Below are 19,847 nucleotides of genomic sequence, written 5' to 3' on the forward strand. Positions count from 1 at the left end.
TTTATTTGTGTTATACTTGATCTTGTATTCCTATGCCCAGCATCTTCCTTTCCATTACTTTTTGTGTTATCCTTCATTTCACAAAAAATTGCAATTTTCAGTTTCCAAGGATTTTCAAGCTATGGAAAGTACCAAACTTTGGAGGCCATTTTCTCGCTAGTTTCACCTTTGAAATCGGACGACCCTTACCTCCTTCAATCGCAAATATTTCGACTTGCGTTCAACATAGATGGCTATTTTGTTTCACCAAAAGCAAGGCAACTAAACATGCTTTAAGATTATTATATCAATAACTCCAAATGGCCAAAAACTGACGAGCGCCTGATTCCACTGCGTCGCGACACATATACACTACCTCTGTCGCAAGTAAAATGAGGAAAGTTCTTTCTTTACTCACCTTATAAAGCGGTATCAAACATATAATAATCATAAAGATCTGTATTTCATTGATAGCTCATATTGTTTATTGCGTAAGAACCCTCCACAGAGTATTGGCTCAGAATGTACAGCCTTGCAAGGGGAAATAAGAAAGCCTGAACACAGCAAAATCATTTTGCGAGTGATCTATGCTAGTCATAGCAAGCCTGCAAGTTCTAATCATGCACTCTGAACATTTTAACAAAATTAAACAAACAAATAGTCCTCATGTAAAGAAAGTACAGAAACATTTGTATAGAAAATAGGAAATTTTAAAGGTGTAGAGATACGTCATGTTTTAATCTGAGAAATCAAAGGGGCTGCTAAAACAAAGAAGACAATGGGATCAGTATAACTAGATACCATTTCCAAGAAATGAAACGGGATCGTAGCACTAGCACTGAAAAATACACACAGCTGCCATTCCCTCAAACCTACTCTCAAATTCATTTGGCATTCTCAACAAATCAGGGGACACAACAATTCAATTGGGGGTGAGGGGGAGGGGATATATAATATATATATATTATTGTACTGAGGGAAGAAAAACTTACAGCTGGTGTGCTGAAGTGGTAGAGACAATAAAAGATTGCTAGCACTGTAACAGTGAAACTGCTTTTTTCTAGTTTTAGTAAGATTTTAACAGCACTTGTAACACAATTAGGTCATGTAAGTGCCGACAATTAGAGGTGATACAAGAGAGTAATATACACAAAAGAGGAGGAAGAGAGATAAGGATGATAGATGTTTGATAGGAAAGAAGGAGCAAACCACACCACAGCATCAGCCAACCACCCACAGTAAAACTGCCTGAATTAAGAAACTTTAGAGTCAATTGAATATTTTCTGCTCTTTCCCATGTCAATTACATAAACATTTTATGAATTTGAAAGCGGCATAGAAAATGTGAAGGTCTTATTGCATGTGTAGCGTGTAAAATTTTAGCAACATAAGCCTCAAGACATAAACAATCATTTTACTTACGAACAATCGTTTTACTGACATAAAGGTAAAATTGCTTAGAGAAACTCAGAAGTGAGATGAAAAAGTATCACAACTGTAAAACCAAAATAAAGGAAACAGTTAAATGGATTCTGAGAAGTTGCATCCTAAACGAGTCATGTACTACTAAAGGGGAAATATGACAGGGATTTTCAAATCACACATTAAAGAAAACAAAATGGCCATGCAATGCGAACATAAATGAATAAGGAATAAAGGAAAGTTATTTTCACAACAACTAGACAGTAAACTTTTGAAAAAATGACACACTTTGAGGTTAGTGTGAAGCATTTTAGACTGAGCTGAAAAACAGATTTTACCACAGATCTTGAAATAGAAAATAAAAAAGAACCATATTCACCAACAGAAACAATACAAGATAAAAACATAATAGCGAACAGAGGCCAAGTTCTTAAGTTTGTTAGTGATAGCAGGACAACAGAATACAGGTTCATTCTCTAAATTTTTAGCCGCCAACTCAACAAATAATACAAACTAAGTACCATATTGACAAAAATAATATCAATGCAACACTGACAACGTGCCCTCAATATTCACCCTTAATCAAGAATGCCTGTCCACTGCCATTTTAGTTTTACAGGCAGTGTAGATTATTGTCTTTGTAAACCATTCCCAAATAAAAACTTCTACCATTTTGCAAATTGTCAGCCACTCATGTCACTTATTCCATTATTACAAAGAGTAGCAAGCAAAATGGCCATCTGAAACAATCAAATTTTCAAGATTTTTGTTGATTTGTAAACGAGGAGTAAAAGTTTATTGTATTCTGAAACTCTCCAAAGCAACAGTGTTTTAAAGATCTTTCCTTTCATTTCCTTCAGTACTTCACATTCCTTGGACTATGATGCCCTGTACGCAAAATCCTCACAAGACCACAAGACTTTTTTTTATAGGCTGATTGCTAAATTCCACCAAAATAAATAGGACTGCTGTGGACAATATTCTTGAAGGCACATGCACAGGCAACAAATCTTTAAAACAAGATGGTCTTAATGTCAATTTCTTTACTCTTACTGGAGACTTATATTTCTTTCTCTCTGCATAGTAATATCAATTTTGCAGTGTCAGACGGGAAAAATAGCGTTGATTGGATTCATGTTTTTGCATTCTTTTTAAAAACAATCACAACTCCACTTAAGTATCAAGACAATCGCCAGGAAATGGCAAATGAAAATCAATATCAAAGACACATTGAGAAGGACAAACCGAGAGAGCACTGACCTCATATCAAAATGTGGACAAATATTTTTACAATAAGGCCTACATTTTTTATGCCAGTGGTCGCTTTGGTGCATTAAGATACAACCCTGGGAAACGGGGGATGATTTTATCTCGTTCTCTGAACGCTTCTTTCACGCCCAGTGTTCAGTCAAGGGACCAAGCACCTAACATTCGATATGCCCTACTTAGTAGGTAATACGGCATTAACTTTTGTCAAAACGAACTCGAGAGAGGACATAGTCCTTCATGCAGTGACTGTCACAATTCCAAATAATCAAAAACATTGATTAAAATTATGCTCAATGAGCAACATCAGTAAAGATGTGCTCCAAACAGGATGAAACTTGTATCAACAAAACTTTCACAGTTGACAGAACATGTGTATCACAATTTATATCTCAACAAAAAAGGGATTTAAAATGTCTGGGAAATAAACGGGAGGGACATGTTCCATTTATCAGTTACACACAGAGTTTATGTAGCATACAATTACAATGTTCCCTTGTAAAGATCACTTTATCATCATTATAAAATACCCTCAAGATGATCCACATGTCCACCCTGCAGGTAAAATATTTTTCTTCACCCTGCCAACAAACTTCAGAGGAATGAAAATATTTCCACTCACTTCATCCCTTGAACATGATGCATCAAAAGAACAAAATATATCAACAATCAGTCAAAATTCGATTCGGGCCACTAGAAATGGAACTGTAAAATTGCTCTAAATTTCCATTGTTGTTCTGCATGTTATGCAAAAATAGCATTTTCAGGAGGGGTAGAATCTATTATAAAAAGAATAGGGGGGTGAGGATTGGGGAGGAGGGTCGAATTCAGACCCCACCCACAATTTAGCTATTGAATTGAGGCCATTATACAGCTTCATTCTTAGCAGACAAAAACCTCATTATGATCGACCTGAGAAGCACAGGAGAATGTGCCTCTATGAAACAAAAGATGTAGGAAGACGCTCCTTATACATGAAGGCAAGACTCTGAGCCGCCAGGAGGAGAGACTGTCGCCTGGAGACGCCGGACAAAACCATTTGCCAGTCTGCATGGCCGATGTGAGGTTGAGCTTCCTCAATAACTTCTCCGATTGTCACTGCTAGACCAGCCCACCTGAGATTTGAAAGGAAATGCAGACTCTTGAGTAAATTTGACATCACACTTGTGTCTGAAGACACATTCTGTATTCAGCAGCGCCTCGGTTCTATGTTCACATCTTTCAAACTCAATTGCTCTTAACAACAGATTCCCTGTATACATGATGAACTTTAATTAAGGTTCGTTGGATCTAGATTTTATGTGATCTACATTCAGCATTCAATAGGTCTGGAATTTTAGATTCTACTTATCTACACTAATGCTATGAGGCTAAGACAAACTAGATTGAAATTACAGAGACACAGAGTTGCAACCTACTAGCCTCCTGAGTTCAGAGGGGAGGGATATTTGGTTATGTGAGCTAGAGTAGCCCAAATAAGGGCTGTGCCTATTTGGGCTACTTAAAACCTAAATGAGGTCACTCTTAATGAAATACTGTGGGGGAAAAAAGTAGCCTACCAATTGATCATCTACTTTGTAAAGGAGAGTATTAAAAAAATTAAGGAACAAGAACCACAGAAACAGCTTTCAAGAACATTCACCATCCTGTACCTACAAATGTAAACGTTACCTGCCAACAGAGCACAATAATGTTACTTACTTCAAAGGGTAGTCTGAGGGTGTCTTGTCCTGAGCCTTCAACACATACTCAGCTGGGATGAGAGTAGGCTGGGAGAATGTCTGGAGCTCTATGCCATGAGAAGGATCTTTCAGTACAAGACAGCTCATCTCAAACCACCTGTCAACCCAACAAAAGCAACCATGAGGCGTTATGGTCGTTTAAATTTTAAATTCTGTGACAGAAGAAGGACAAAAGCATATCCAATATATCCCATCTTCTGCCATATCGCAGAATTCAGCAACATGAGGCAATACAATTTTCGGGAAACCTTGAGTACAAATTATTAAGAAAAGATCACCCTTATACTATTTGCCCACATATTCAGTTCTCTCTTGTTACCACTTGTACTATAAATATAGCACATTATAACTCTCTAATGTTCAAAGACACAAAAAGAAGAAATTGGTCGCTTTGAAGCACAAGGGGGCTATCCCGAAAAATGCTGTTTAGAGAAAATCGGAGGTAAAGTTTTAGCCCCTTGTTCAGTTTCTTTAAAAGCCCAGGAGAGTTTTCCCTATAACCAAACAAATATCCACACCAATGAAACCAATGCCCACTTTTAGTGCAGGTCAAGATTTCTGGAAACTCCCGAAATCTGGGTTAGCCCGCTTGTCCTTAATAGTGACCAATTAAACCTGATCAATGCTCGAGGGAAGTAGATAGAAATATTGGCCCAACTTTGGGTAGAGAAAACCAAAACTCTATGGGGAAGCCTGAAGGACCTGCAGCGAACAGCAATCTTCGCACTAGAGACCGAGACGTCCATTTAACAAATTACACCCTAACTTGCCTGCGATCATCCGGGAATTCCTTTACGTGCTCCACCCTAACTCGCCCGGAACCATCCGCGCCGACCTAGCGTCTTTAGAAACAGAGTCTCGCAGACTCTGGGGCCGAGATTTTGATTTGCATAGTTATTGCAAAAAGTTTTTTCTTTCGTTTAATACCGAAATGAAATTTTTCGGGCCAGTAGTTTTAGTATTAGAGCGGATCGAAGTGCGATCGCGTTATCGACACTTCGAAGGTGTCTCGACTTGTTGAAAGGCGACACAATTGAGTTTGAAAACAGAAATAACGATGGATTTGAGCAAAACCAAGCATATGATAAATCAGACGACTCAGATTTTGAAGAAAACGCTGTAGCAAGAGTTTGGGGCAATTGAGATTGATCAGACGTAGAAAATCTAGAATTTAGAACTAGGGCCTGACCGCCAGGCCGAGAGTGAGAGTGACGGGTCGGACACCCTGACTGAACTAAAGTTAGAACATTTCCAACAGTTTGCGCATACATCAAGTTATATTTTTCTGAAACTACATTCAGTTTGCTTTTTAACTTTCATTTTTTCAGGATTTTTGGAATTTGTGTAGTATATTTTAAATGTGATTTTTTAGACGCTCGTATTCTCGGGAGGTGGGTTCCTTCCCCTTGCTTAGGATCTAACAATGGACTTCCCGTCCAGGCCCTTAGGGTGTAATGTGTCAAAGATGAATGAGAAGAAGAAGAAAGATTTTGGTCTGTTAACTCTTTTCCTACCAGACCAAAATTCACCACTTTTCCCTGACCTTACATTTACCACTTTTCCCTGACCTTACATTTACCACTTTTCCCTGACCTTACATTTACCACTTTTCCCTGACCTTACATTTACTACTTTTCCCTGACCTTACATTTACTACTTTTCCCTGACCTTACATTTACTACTTTTCCCTGACCTTACATTTACTACTTTTCCCTGACCTTACATTTACTACTTTTCCCTGACCTTACATTTACTACTTTTCCCTGACCTTACATTTACTACTTTTCCCTGACCTTACATTTACTGTATTAGAAACCCACTGTACATGATAAAGAGTAGAAAACACAAACCTGTCTGGCAAAATCTCAACGATGAAACCCTCCACAGACACCACAGTTTGACCATCAGGAACACTCCCACTTTTTCTGAGATTCGAAATCCTCTCCTCAGCCCCTTTCAGTCCCGCTGTGAAACCGACTGGCTGGGCCGCTGTGGTAGCCTGGCTGGCCTGAAATACAAAAATCATTGCATGTGAAAAGATTCCATACCTTTCTGTTTAAAAATTGGTTGAAGTCTGATGCCAAACTTGACCTAGTAAGTCATTATAACTTGAGTAAGTCATTATAACTTAAGAGATTGTGACCTTTTATAAGGGCACCAGTTGGAAAGAACAATCAGGAAAGAAAGAGCAAACAGAAACAGGTAGCCGTCTCAGATTTGAACTTCATCTTTTCACATCACAGCAACGAGCAAATGAAATAATAAATTATCAACAAAAAGGTTGTTGAGTTTTTTAGACATTTCAAACGCCAATGAAAAACATGTATAGTATTTTCCAAAACACAAAGAATGGAAACACTATTCTAGGAAAATGTTTAAATATACATGTGCACATTACTTTTACAGAAAGCAAAACAATACAGCTCCCCCTCCATGCAAGTTTCAATCTACTTTAACTACTTACTTTTCCAGTAACAGTTGCCTTCCCAAACACAGACTGAAAAGCTTCTCTCACAGGCACGACTTTGTTGTCTTTTGTTGATGTTACAGCAACTTCAACATCACCACCTGAGTCTGTGAAAAGATAAAATAGAATGGAGGAAAACTTGTTTTACTACCAACACAAAATTTTTTTACTTCTTATTATACTGGGTGATTCCAAACGAATGAACCGATTTTTATAGCACATATCAGTTCTCATGCTAATCACCTGGCTCTTCTAATTCTTCTGTACAGACTTCTTGCCACAAACACTGCTTGCATTCCTATTTGAAAGTAAAAATGGCGCACATCGGTACCAAATTTGCTAGAATTACTTTACTACTCGGCTTGCAAGTGATCAATAAATGCAGATCTAGTCTTGCGGATGGCTAAATGCTCTTGCAAAACGTAAACACAAAAATGACTCAAGAAAGGCAGAAAATTTTGACTTAGATTTGTAGGTTATTCGAAATTGTGAACAAGATGAGGGACAGAGGGAATAAGAGAAATGAGAAGAGTGACACGATCGAAGACCTGGGGTTTAAAGAATGTCACGAGGGGGCTAGATCTAGAAAGTGAGTCCATTAACACTGAGACACAAGACTGCTGTCCTGGGTAACGAGCTTAGCTGAAAATCAATTCTGACAGTAGGACCTTGATGTACTTACTTGTCTGTTTAGTAAGAGTTTTACGACGTCCGCAACTTCATAAGGTCAAATGAACACGCAAAACACAAGTTGGTAGCATTCACAACAGTTCACTGCATGGCTTAGCTCAAACCAGATTTCAAATGTTAAAAACTTGAGGTAAATAACAATTTAAAATGATAACTTGCTTAAAATCAAAATAACTGTTTTTATAATTTTACGAGAAGTCAAATGGCCTTTATAAAATCGAGTATTTTGTTGGGACCAGTGACGGAGAACAGATATTGCAATTTTTTGCATTTAAAATGATTCCTTCGGTCTCTCCAAAGTCCTGACATTCTCTTAAAATGTGCCTAATGGTAAAATCTGTGTCGCATCCAACACAAAACGGTTTTTCATCTCCATGTAGGAGGTACTTATGTGTTAAGAAGGTGTGTCTGACACGTAATCGAGTAAAAATGACTTCATCTCTTCTGGGGAGGCCCGAAGGTTTTTGTAGACCCAGTTTGGGCTTGATGTTGTGTAGTTTATTGTTGGTTTGTTTATTCCAATGTGTCTCCCACAGGCTGGTGATGTACGGTACTTACTAATTACTTGTTTCATGCCAGGATCCAATGTAGTTATGACAGATTCCATTGAACTCTGAAACACACAAAAGAATAATATATCAACCCTTTAAAAAATCATTTAAAATTGAATAACGCAGTGAGAAATTTTAAAACAATAAATGCAACTTAAGTTGTGAATACAAAAACAGAAGTCAAAGAAGCAGAGATGACAAATGTAATATCAGTTTGGTTTCAAATTTGGCTGACTTGATCTTGCCTTTTGCAGCCATGAGTCCATATATAAAACATGCCATGACCTGGTAATAAGGCAGCGAAAAGTTGAGAAAAAAGCAAGCACTAACAGCAGTCATGGGATCATAAAGAGTTAGTCCCCCCCCCCCCCCCCTATTTGAGGTAGACTCTACCAGTTTAAACTGTTAGCTTACATAATCAGTGCTTGAGACTGCTTATGAGAGTGGCCCAAAAGGGGTATTTATGTGAAAATACAACAATTTCAAGCATTGTGCAAATTGCTCATTGGTGATTTCTTGATTAACTATTTAAATTTACAAGGCTATTTTTTAATCCTGGTCTATGGGTTATTTGTCAGCGATGATGTTCCCAAATTGTTGAAACAAGATATCTTAAAAATATTCTGTAGTTGTATAACACTGGTTTGCAGGAATCTAAAGAAAAGTTGAACTACAAACAGCTCATCAATATCCCCAGGATGCAAAGAAGAAAAAAGAAATCTAAAGAAAACACAGGCTACTTTGACTAAATATCACATATGTCTAAGTAGCGTAAACACGGCCTCGTGGGCACTCGCTGCCTTCCGAGCGTAGGGTATCAGTAAAATCGGGGTCATTCAGATCGCTGTTTCTTTGCTCTTTCGCTATAAAAAAACCCAAATACTGTACACCTTGTAAAAGTTCAGCTTTTCCTCGTTTCAATGGTGTAAGTTGTTCACATGTCTGATAATTTGGAGCTGGAGAATCAGCGTGGAAAGCAGAGCCCCTCGCGGTCGGAATGCATGGTCGGCAGGTTCAAAAATTGACATATGTGCATTCAAATGCTTAGCGGAAAGATTGATGATTAAATACCGTCTTTTCATTGGCATAGAACTGAACAGCTTTGTACGTGCTTTCCCCTGTTATATTTTGGCCTTTGGCTTTTAAATAGAAAGCTTTTAAAAATACCGCCAAAGTTTTCAAAGATCATTTTTTACCTAAATATGTAAAATGCCGGCTAAAAAAAGGTACCAATAGAAAGATCAGTTAATTTTCTAATAGATTAATGTAATCGGCTTGGAATTAGTTTGCATCAATCCTTACCCGAAACTCAGAAAGCATGTGACCTCCCTCGCGGGGAGCACTCGGTACACTACAGTATAGAGACGATGTCCCAACCGGGTCAGTGCACGGCATTTTTGTCGAAATAAAGACAGATCATTGTGTTTGAGAATTTGTAATGATCTTACTGTCTTGAAAAAAATTAGGCTCCATATCTATGTTATAGTGACTGTACTCTATTAATGTGGAGATGTTTGGTGCACTTGGTACTCTTTTATTATCTGTCAAACATGGAGTTGCAGCCAGTTAGCAACTTTAGCAAATTTGATCAAATTTTTAACAGCTACCTTTTTTTAAAACATTGACTGAAAAGTTAAAGAATGGTACCAAAAAATCTTAGGAGACATAGGCCTTTCATATGGAACAGATAAAATTAGCATACAGCTACTTGAAAATTTAGTTTTTGGTACCTTTGTTTTCTCCACCATTTTGTTGACTAGACTGTTGCCCGAGATCCACCCAAAGAGACCCTGACCACCACCCTGAGGCTTGACAATTTCTTGCTCTGGGGCAGGCTGGGGTGGAGGCACTTCACTCTTTCCCTCATGGGGAATCTGTGGAGATTCTGGGAGGGTTGGGGACAGGAGTAATAGCCAATCAATACTTGGGCACACAAGGAATGATTTCCAGAGTCAGATTTCAACATTTCACACTGGGAGCATGCTCTCTTTTACCCGTTGATACGATAAGCCATCATCACGACAATATGGCATTCTGTTCTGCACACACACACAAAAAAAAGATGTCAATCTAAAATACAGTCAAACTTGTCCAAGACAGCCACCCATTTTCGAGGAGAAAAGTGGAAATTCTTACAAGGCTAGAACGGTCATGCCTTTGACCTCGAAGAATACTACAAGGGAGCAGTTTACGACACCGTGATGAGGCTGCTGTCTCCCTACCTGGGGTGTGGACATCGACTATACATCGACAATTTCTACACTGCCCCAGTCCTCCTGATAGACCTACTTACCAACAAGACAACAGCATGCGGCACTGTCAGACTCAACAGGAAGGGACTGTCGAAGGAGATGGCGGGGAAAAAGGTGTTGAACAAGAAGGGAGAAGTAAAGCTCATGACAACGGGAACGATGAATCATATCAAGTTCATGGATCGACGCGAAGTCAACATCTTGACATCCATCCACTCTGGCGGTATGAGCGACACGGGACGGGCAGACAGAGCCACCAGGGAGCAGAGAGCTGTCGACAGGTCGGATCAGATGGTCCAGTACAACTCATTTAAGCGGAAGACACTGAAGTGGTGGAAGAAAGTTTTTTTCCACTTCTTTATGTTAGCAGAGCTCAACGCCTACCTGCTGTACAAAGAGTCGACTGCACAGCCCATCAGTCACCGTATGTTCAAGCGAGAGCTGGCCAAGGAGATGGCGAGACAGATTACCCCTCAAAAGCCTTCAAGACGCACCAGCCTCCAGCCTGGAGATTCTTCAATACATCGTCTTACAGCCAGGCACTTCCCCAGCAGAGTCCCTCGTCGTGCTGGCACCGTAGAGCAACCAGGGAAAAAGGTCAGACCTGCCACTCGACTCTGCATTGTTTGCACCACCAGCACAGGAAAGAGGAAAGCCGCGGGTGATGGTCGGAAGAGGAAGGAAGCGATAGCTGAGTGCGTCCACTGCAATGTAGGCCTCTGCCTCATGCCATGCTTCGAGCTGTACCACTCAAAGAAGGACTACAAGAGGGCCTACCGCAGACTCCAAGGCACTGACGACTCAACTGAAGCCTCTCCCTCTGACGACTCAACTGAAGCCTCCCCCTCTGACGACTCAACTGAAGCCTCCCCCTCTGACGACTCAACTGAAGCCTCTCCCTCTGACGACTCAACTGAAGCCTCTCCCTCTGACGACTCAACTGAAGTCTCTCCCTCTGACGACTCAACTGAAGCCTCTCCCTCTGACAACTCAGCTGAATCCTCCCCACGCAGTTCCTCTTCAGACTAGGCCAACTGTCCCTTTCAGGACAACGAACTGTCCTTTTTAGGACAACCCCCCCCCTAACGAAATCGGAAGTACCGGGCCTCATCGTGGCTTAGAGGTGAACATTCATGCCTGAACTGCATGGATGGCCAACTGCAGTACTACGTAAAAAAAAAAAAGAAAGGGAAAGCTCTCAAAGTTCTCACCTCTTTTTTCTGTTTAAAAACCCCCCCCACTAAATTACAGAACTAACAACAAAATCCACCTTTTTTTTCTTCCTTTCTCCTTTTTAAAATCTTTTAACTGCAGTAAATAATTACCAAAGCTTAACTTCCACCCAAAGAATCTGAAATAACATTCTTCATTCATTTCAGTTCCAAAAAAGTACAACTTCTATGTTCTTCCAGAGTACAAACTGCTTGTATTTCATTCCAATTAGACACACCCCCTTCAATAATTTCAGCGAAACTAGGTGTTTCCCTGACCTGCCGCGGCACGCTTGCTTGACCGGTGTCTGACCCTGGCGCCCCGCGGCACAAGCTCGCGGGCGACGCAAGTGGGTCATCGATCCATAAGAGCCCTCTTCCGGTTAACCCCGCAGGACTAGAGTTAAGGGTTAAACACCCTTGAAACGTCAACAGCCAGGATTACATCATAAATTCAACCCCTGGCAGTCAGTGAGTACAAAAAGACTTAAAAAGAATGAAAACTAGACATTTCCTTCAAACACTAACTTACCTGGGGCAGCTGATGACACTGGGGACCTGACAGGTTGGCTTGGAGTTGAAGATTTTGTAACTGGTGTCTGTGGTGTCTATGACGCATGAGAAAAGAATTCAATGAAACCAATCTAATTGCTGACTGAGCACCTAAAATTTCAAACAACGACAAACCCCAGGATTTCTATTATGTAGAAACGAATACCTAAATTATTTTAAAGAGTGTGTAACAACCCCCCCACACACACACACACACCAATTTTGTAAAAATATTGAATACAAAATGACATATATTGAAAAAACATAATATAAATAAATCCTTCTACACATATAAGCAGTCATCAGGACTGTCGGTAATTTTTAGCATGGGGACTGCTTGCTTATGATATTCTATATCCATGTGGCAACACATATATGCTTTAACACTCTATGATGTAGAACAATACATACGTTGCTGGCATAGCAGACCAAATGAGTCACATAAAGACTAGCTTACTATATTATAGCTTGAACAGGATAGTGTTTTCTATATACGAAAACTTATTGTTGTTGGATTGATAATAACAACAACAAATAATTTATTTGTAAGTTCAGGGACATTGTCTGTAAATTAAGTGAACACGGGTATCAAATACAAGTTCCTTTTCCTTAAAATTCATGTTGCATTGCAGCATTCAGGAACTTGAGTTTTCAAAAGAAATATTCAAAGTATATAAATACACAATTTATGCAAAAAGAAATCTGTTTAACCTTTGTTGCCATATGGTCCTCAGATAACAGATTAAGCATGTAAATTACAGGAATATGCCCCCCCCCAATACTGCACAAATATCACAATATCTTCATAATTATCAGAAGGAAAAGTCATTATAATACAAATAGAAGAATACAAAAGTCTAAGAGACAACATTAATTAGGATCATCATGGCTTATGCCATGGTTTCACAATTTTACTTTCTTATCCATTAACATCACATAACATTCTACACAAACACCGTCTTTCTTACCCCTGGAGATGAGGAGGTTGTTTTCGTCAAAAATGCTGGTAGAGGAGATGGAGCTTCTAATGTAGGTGGAACTTGAACTTTGGGAGGTGTGGCTTAGAAAATAAAATGTTGAAATGCAAAATGAATGATGAAGTGTTTAGCATCAATTATATGATCTCTTGCTATAATACTACCAGTATCAACTTTCTGAGGACAAGGGGGAGTGGGGGAGAAATCATGTACAAACTTTGGGCACAGAACTTTCTAATAAGTTAACATTTCAGTGAACTAAAAAATAATTCTTGATCACTATGAGATTTATAGACAAATTAATTTCACAATTTAAAAGTGTACAATTACAGATCCAACATGTTTGTAAAATGTTAATGAAGACTAAAGCAAAATAATACACCTACTGCCAACAGATGGGGGTAAGCTTGCAGTAGCTTCTTTCTCTGCCTGTACGGCTTCTTCATGAGACACCATTTCTGGCTGCTCTTCACACGCCTCTTCCATCATCATGGAATCCTTTCAGTAAAGTAGTCAGGCTCTGACTCTGGAAATACAGAAAAGTACCAACAAGGCTATGAAAATTTAGTACAAAACAAAAAGTCAATATATATACATATATTATATATATGTGCCTTCTGGATAAACTTGATTGCACAGCTTCACCCATATCTCCACATCGCTGTCCTAGTATTAGATGATTATGATGGGTTTGAACGAGGTGAGGAGACTGATAGCAGCAGCGCTTGGCCTTGAGGATGCCTACTATGGGGTTGAGTATGATGTCCTTTTGAGAACAATGATCAGCCTGCTCGTGATATGGGTAGGTGAGGCACTGCTGAAGAGGAGAGTTGCAATGCGACTGGGAAACTGGACTTTTGACATAAGAAGCATCCCACCAGTGTTGCTGCAGGGGTCAGTACTCGCACCAGTGTTATTCAACATATACACTGGAATCACTTCAGGATAACTGGAACGCCCAGGGTGTGTGCTGAGCTTTGTGGATGATGTCCTTGTATACAGTCAGGGGGAGGACCAGCAAGAAACAGCTAACACAGTGCAACAGGAGCTGGATCGAATTGGGCAATGGTGTGTCGGCCACAACGGCAAACTCCAAACTGACACGGCCTATTTGCTGTGGTGCTCACTGAATAATCACGCAGTGAAAGCAGAGATGCCCAGTCACCATCAACAGCAGGGTCCTGAAGCATGCTGCATGAGCACTCACTGAGGTATCTAGATATTACTTTCAATATATCACTCCCTAGGAACGATCACGTAACCACGATCAACACAAAAGTCATTAAAGGTCTGATTGCATTGAAAACCATGGCGTGTTTTAACAGAATGCCACAGAGAATTTTAGCCACACTGAGCCAGACTCTTGTGCTGTCGGTGATAGACTATGGCCTCTGTCTCTTCACCATGTCAACATCGCAGCAGAAACACTTTGAAAGAATTCATAATGAAAGTATGCAGACACATCCTGCAAGGCTATGCGCCATCTCCTGGACCTCTCACACATGGTAGAACGCCACAAGACAGCTTAGGTGAAAGTGTAATTGAGAGTCAGCGCCGATAATCAGCACCTAATGAATGACAAAGTGGGAAGAACTGTACGCACATGTCTGCTTAGAGGGACAGAATGGATGAAAGAGGAAAAGATTTTTGCAAAATTCTGTGAAGTGCAAGACATCTGAAAGGGCAGCCAAAGGGTCAGTGTCACTGACACGCTTAGGCAGTATACTCGAGTAGTAGTAACCTTAGGCAGATAATGTCATGAGTGGCCAGAAGGGGCAGCGAATGCCGAGGTACAGACGCTGAAAGAGAAGAACAATGAACATAATATATGGATCAGTACAGCATGGGGTAAACTCTGGATGTCCAATTACAATTGTTTTTCACACTGGCCTCAGTGTTACTGACATTAACATGATGAAAACAAATATTTACCCTGTATTGTCTCAGACTCAGAGCAAAGAACAAGGAGCTTGATCTACAGTCACTGAGTCGCAATGAAAGTGGTTTTCAAAATCCAATAAAATTTAACTTTTCTGGCCAAAACAAGATTTAAGAGCCAACTAAGAGAAGGACAGGACAGCTAAAATAACAGCAGAGCAAGGATCACGACTTATCTTCACAAAACACACCAAAACACAGCCTCAATAATAATCTTCAAGCATTTCGAATACCCAACAATCACTTTCAGTGTTTTTGGTGTCCTATTTGGGAAAAAGCAAATGGCAACCACCAAAGCATTTTGTTGGTTTTTGTCAGTTCGTATACTCTTCCTAGATTTGCTGAACTAAACAATTTCCCATGACAATTTTGGCCTGTTGGAGATGTTTGGTTGGAAATGGCTGACCAGGGCAGAAAAAAGTCGGTTGGAGTCAAAATTTAAAAAATTCTGGAAAATTGCCACAACACTTGACTTACAAGTCCGCATAGTAATAGAGCGGAACTTATCAAAAGGCAACTGTGGAGATTTTGTAACTTTCCATCTTAGATCAGGCGATCAAATTGACCAAAACAAAGTTAAAAAATGATGTTAAAACACAAAAGTAAATTAAATTGGTTGTCTACAAAGATGCTACGACTATTTAACTTTTCGAATCGAGCCGAACTACGCGGGTCGCCATTTAGTTTTGCCCGGAAGTTCTCGCGCTACTCCTCTCTCTCTTTCTCTCTCTCTCTCTCCACTGTCCACAGACAAAATTGTACGCTTTTAGTAGGCTACAGTTGTAATAGAACGTTTGTTCACGGCACAGATTTCTCCAATTTTTCTGTTATCACAGTGTAGAATTCTGTGGTTTAGGGTGAACGCAAAATTTGTTGGCCTAGATCTAGGCTATAATGGTGAATGCGCACCGGGTGAGAATAGCCAAAAGACTCGCCTGCACTATTCTCACCCCGGTTGAGAATAGAGGTGGCCTACACACATACCAGCCACTCCATTCGTAATTATTATCAACAAACCTCGAGAATGGAAACCGTTCAGAGAAATAGAGTTAAAGTTTATTTTCACGAACGTACGGAGAAATAGAGCCGGCCTATCATATTAAGGAATACTGAAATTTCCCATTGTTGTGCTTCCCGGTCGAAGTAGGTCAGCCCTATATATATATATATATATATATAGATATATAGGCCTGCGCGCTTCCAGGCCCAGGGTTAACTCACTTCAGACGGTTCACACAACAGTTGCGTGACCCCCGCCGCGACGCTCGCAACGGGTCTCACAAGCCCTGCGTGACCAACTTTGGAATTTTTTTTCCGCTCTACAAATCACGCACGGATCGCGAGACCCGCCTCGTACCCTTGTTTGGCCAAGCCTGAGCTACTTAGACTTCGTTTCGTATCTCTGGGGCCAGTAGTTTTAAAGTTATTGAAGGTGAAGGACAGTGACCCCAACTGGGGTTGAACAGACCGGAACTCGCGCTTTGTTTTTTTCTATACGGCTGATAGTAATCCGACAGTCGCGTCGTAGAAACGGTCGAAGAAGTCGCATATGAATAAGAACCACATAACTTCGCCGTTTTCTATACTTCTGTACGTTTTACTAGTTCTAGTGTCTCAGAATATGATGTGTCTAATAGTTAGGATCCTGGATATGTACCCGAACACGGCCCGAGTCGTAGTTCTAGGGCTAGATCTAGCACTAGTACCGGTGTTGTTTTTCGCGCAACGAAATAACAACGTCGTGCCGTACATCTGTCTCATGTAATTCAGTGTATGGATCTGAATCAATGCACAGACCAGCTTTTATATTTTCACCAAACACTCGCACGTGTATACAAATCAAACCAGAACACTTTGAACTTTTATTTTTGTTGTTGTAGTGAATTTCATTCTACTTGTCACGTCTCTGGAAATTTTTCCGAAAATCAAATTCATGACAATTTTTAAAAAATCATACAAATTAAAGTATTAGACTTAGACAACTTTAGTTTTTTGTATTAGATTAAGCTTGAATGTTACTTTACTGTGTCAAAAAATACTTACAATAGGGTAATTCTGAGAGTTGTGGTGATTTATTGAAGAAAAAGTGGCTATTCTCACTCGCCGGAAGTTCTCGCAAGATCTACTCCTCCCCTCTTCTCTCTCTCTCTCTGTCTCTTTCTGAATACTGTCTATCGGTGTGGACGATCAAATTGATCAAAACAAAGTTTAAAAATGATGTTAAAACACAAAAGTAAATTAATTTGGTTGTCTACAAAGATGCTACGGCTACTTAACTTTTCGAATCGAGCCGAACTACGCGGGCCGCCATTTTGTTTTGTTCTCTCTTTCTCTCTCCACTGCCCACAGACAAAATTGTACGCTTTTAGTAGGCTACAGTTGTAATGGAACGTTTGTTCACAGCACAGAATTCTACAATTTTTCTGTTATCACAGTGTAGAATTCTGTGGTTTAGGGTGAACGCAAAATTTGTTGGCCTAGATCTAGGCTATAACGGTGAACGCGCACCGGGTGAGAATAGCCAAAAGACTCGCCTGCACTATTCTCGGTGCTTTTTCGGTAGTTCCCACCCCCCTTATTTGAGCCTGACCTACATCTAGATCTAGATATTCGCGGTGAGCTAAGATATCAAACCTAACAACTGCAAAACATTAAATTATGGTAAAATTCAGGGGGGCATGCCCCCCTGAAACTCCCCTTCCTATTTTTATTAGGTCAGGGGGGCAAGCCCCCCTGAAACCCCCCTACTCTTGTGGCCCAAACCCGTGAATAAAATTGCGGGGTGGGAACTACGGAAAAAGCGCCCTATTCTCACCCCGGGTGAGAATAGAGGTGGCCTTTATTGAAATACCCCTCAAAATGCCAGTCTTCAACGCTTGTGACTGGTGAAAGGGCCCACTTGTGTTGTAGTGTGCGATTTGAAGTCTAGCAGGTTTTATGGCTTTTATTATAATGTGAAGTCAGTGAAGTGGAGGGCCGTACACATGATAGCCTCAATGCTCAAGAAGCCTGTAAAAGATCAAGTCTACGAGTACATGAACATTTGATTTTCTAATGGCCACCTCTATTCTCACCCGGAGTGAGAATAGTGCAGGCGAGCCTTGTGGCTATTCTCACCCGGCGCGCGTTTACCAAATTTTGCGTTCACCCTAAACCACAGAATTCTACACTGTGGTGATAACAGAAAAATTGGAGAATTCTGTGCCGTGAACAAACGTTCCATTACAACTGTAGCCTACTAAAAGCGTACAATTTTGTCTGTGGGCAGTGGAGAGAGAGAGAGAAAGAGAGAGAGGAGTAGCGCGAGAATTTCCGGGCAAAACAAAATGGCGACCCGCGTAGTTCGGCTCGATTCGAAAAGTTAAATAGCCGAAGCATCTTTGTAGACAACCAAATTCATTTACTTTTGTGTTTTAACATCATTTTTTAACTTTGTTTTGGTCAATTTGATCGTCGACACCGATAGACAGTATTCAGAAAGAGACAGAGAGAGAGAGAAGAGGGGAGGAGTTGATCTTGCGAGAACTTCCGGGCGGGTGAGAATAGCCACTTTCTTTTCTACTAATAGTAGAATGATTTAACTTTGACAGGGACTAAGACAAAAGTAAGAAGAGACAGGAATTGAAGTTGAAGTATGAAGACGTTGAAGAAAGATAATAGAAGAGAGACAGTCAATAATAGCAGTAGGCCTACTAAACTAAGAGTCACGATCTAGATCTAGATCTAGATCTAGATCTAGATCTATATATCTAGATCTAGAATCTAGATTAGATCTTATAGATCTAGACTAAGACTGTACTGAGTTGTTACTGGGGAGGTAAATAATAATATTATTGAACAGTACAAGGCATCCAATCACTCCATATTTGTGTCCATAATCCCCGACTCGAAGCTGGACTTTATCAACAACTTACGGGGAAAAGTAAGCAGCTGATTCTTCAGCCTGATACGCTCCACAAGAACAGTTCAGCTGTGTGACTGTGTGTGTGTGTACAATTTTGACTCAGAATAATATGCCAGGTAAAACTAATGTGTAAAGACTACTGTGGCAAGTTGATCTGTAAGACCACTGTAGGTCTTCCTTCAGACATCAGGAAAACGCATACATTGCTCAAGATGGTTATTACATGCACATTACATTTCAAAAGAATTGAAGCTTTTCTTTTGAATTATACATTTTATTCGTGATAAAGAAGCTCTATACAAAGAATATTCAACACATATTCTAAAAAGAACAGTTTGAGTTGGTCTTTTTTGTTTCTTTCCCAAAGAAACACCGAGTTGGCAATTCGATGACACCTCTTTCTACGTGGTTCTAATTTTTTTTTCTATTTTGTTTTCCCCTTACGAAAGCCATATATTTATTCAATATACTATTTTCAGGATTAATTCAATTGTAATAAACAAAAGCAAAGGTTGGTTTTGTATTATCACTTTCTCGAATTTGTCACTGTCCAACGAGATCTTGTCCACCATGTTTGTATGTCTTCGCGACCGACGACGCCACCGGGATGAGAGATGACGGAACTCAGTTACCAAGCCATACGAACGGCTAACCAAGCTCGAGAAGCTGTGCGTATCTACTTACAATTTGACATGACTTATCAATATTGCAAACTTTAATTTTTTTATGCAGATCTAGGGTAAGATTGAAGAATACCGGACCAGCGGACTGGAACTACTGCTCTTGCCTATGTCTCAACCGTAGGTTAGGAATTCATGATTTTTCCCCAGTTTTTAATATTCTTGGAGAATCTCGGACCGGTAGATCTATTCATTAACAATTTGTCCCCACCCCCC

General features: G+C 40.0%; 1 protein-coding gene across 1 annotated transcript; it reads right to left on the reverse strand.

The window, feature by feature from the left end:
• Positions 1-441: 441 nt before the first annotated feature.
• LOC101846674 (protein PRRC1) lies at positions 442-19,301 on the reverse strand. The gene is made up of 10 exons (XM_035971416.1): positions 19,284-19,301; positions 13,496-13,635; positions 13,101-13,192; positions 12,113-12,188; positions 9,848-10,002; positions 8,125-8,179; positions 6,874-6,983; positions 6,260-6,417; positions 4,369-4,506; positions 442-3,782 (listed from the first exon to the last, which is right to left on the reverse strand). The coding sequence occupies exons 2-10, from the start codon at positions 13,599-13,601 to the stop codon at positions 3,605-3,607; spliced, it is 1,068 nt and encodes a 355-aa protein (XP_035827309.1). The 5' UTR covers positions 13,602-13,635; positions 19,284-19,301; the 3' UTR covers positions 442-3,604.
• Between the last annotated feature and the right edge of the window lie 546 nt (positions 19,302-19,847).

The sequence above is a fragment of the Aplysia californica genome, unplaced genomic scaffold, assembly GCF_000002075.1.
Source record: "Aplysia californica isolate F4 #8 unplaced genomic scaffold, AplCal3.0 scaffold00432, whole genome shotgun sequence".
Classification (NCBI taxonomy): domain Eukaryota; kingdom Metazoa; phylum Mollusca; class Gastropoda; order Aplysiida; family Aplysiidae; genus Aplysia; species Aplysia californica.

Excerpts from the sequence above, each read along its gene's own strand:
- LOC101846674 (XM_035971416.1), bottom strand. The coding sequence starts at position 13,601 with ATGATGATGGAAGAGGCGTGTGAAGAGCAGCCAGAAATGGTGTCTCAT. Across the intron at positions 4,507-6,259 it reads GTTGAGATTTTGCCAGACAG|GTGGTTTGAGATGAGCTGTC; the intron begins GTTTGTGTTTTC and ends TTGGGTTGACAG. Across the intron at positions 3,783-4,368 it reads CCCTCAGACTACCCTTTGAA|GTGGGCTGGTCTAGCAGTGA; the intron begins GTAAGTAACATT and ends TTCAAATCTCAG.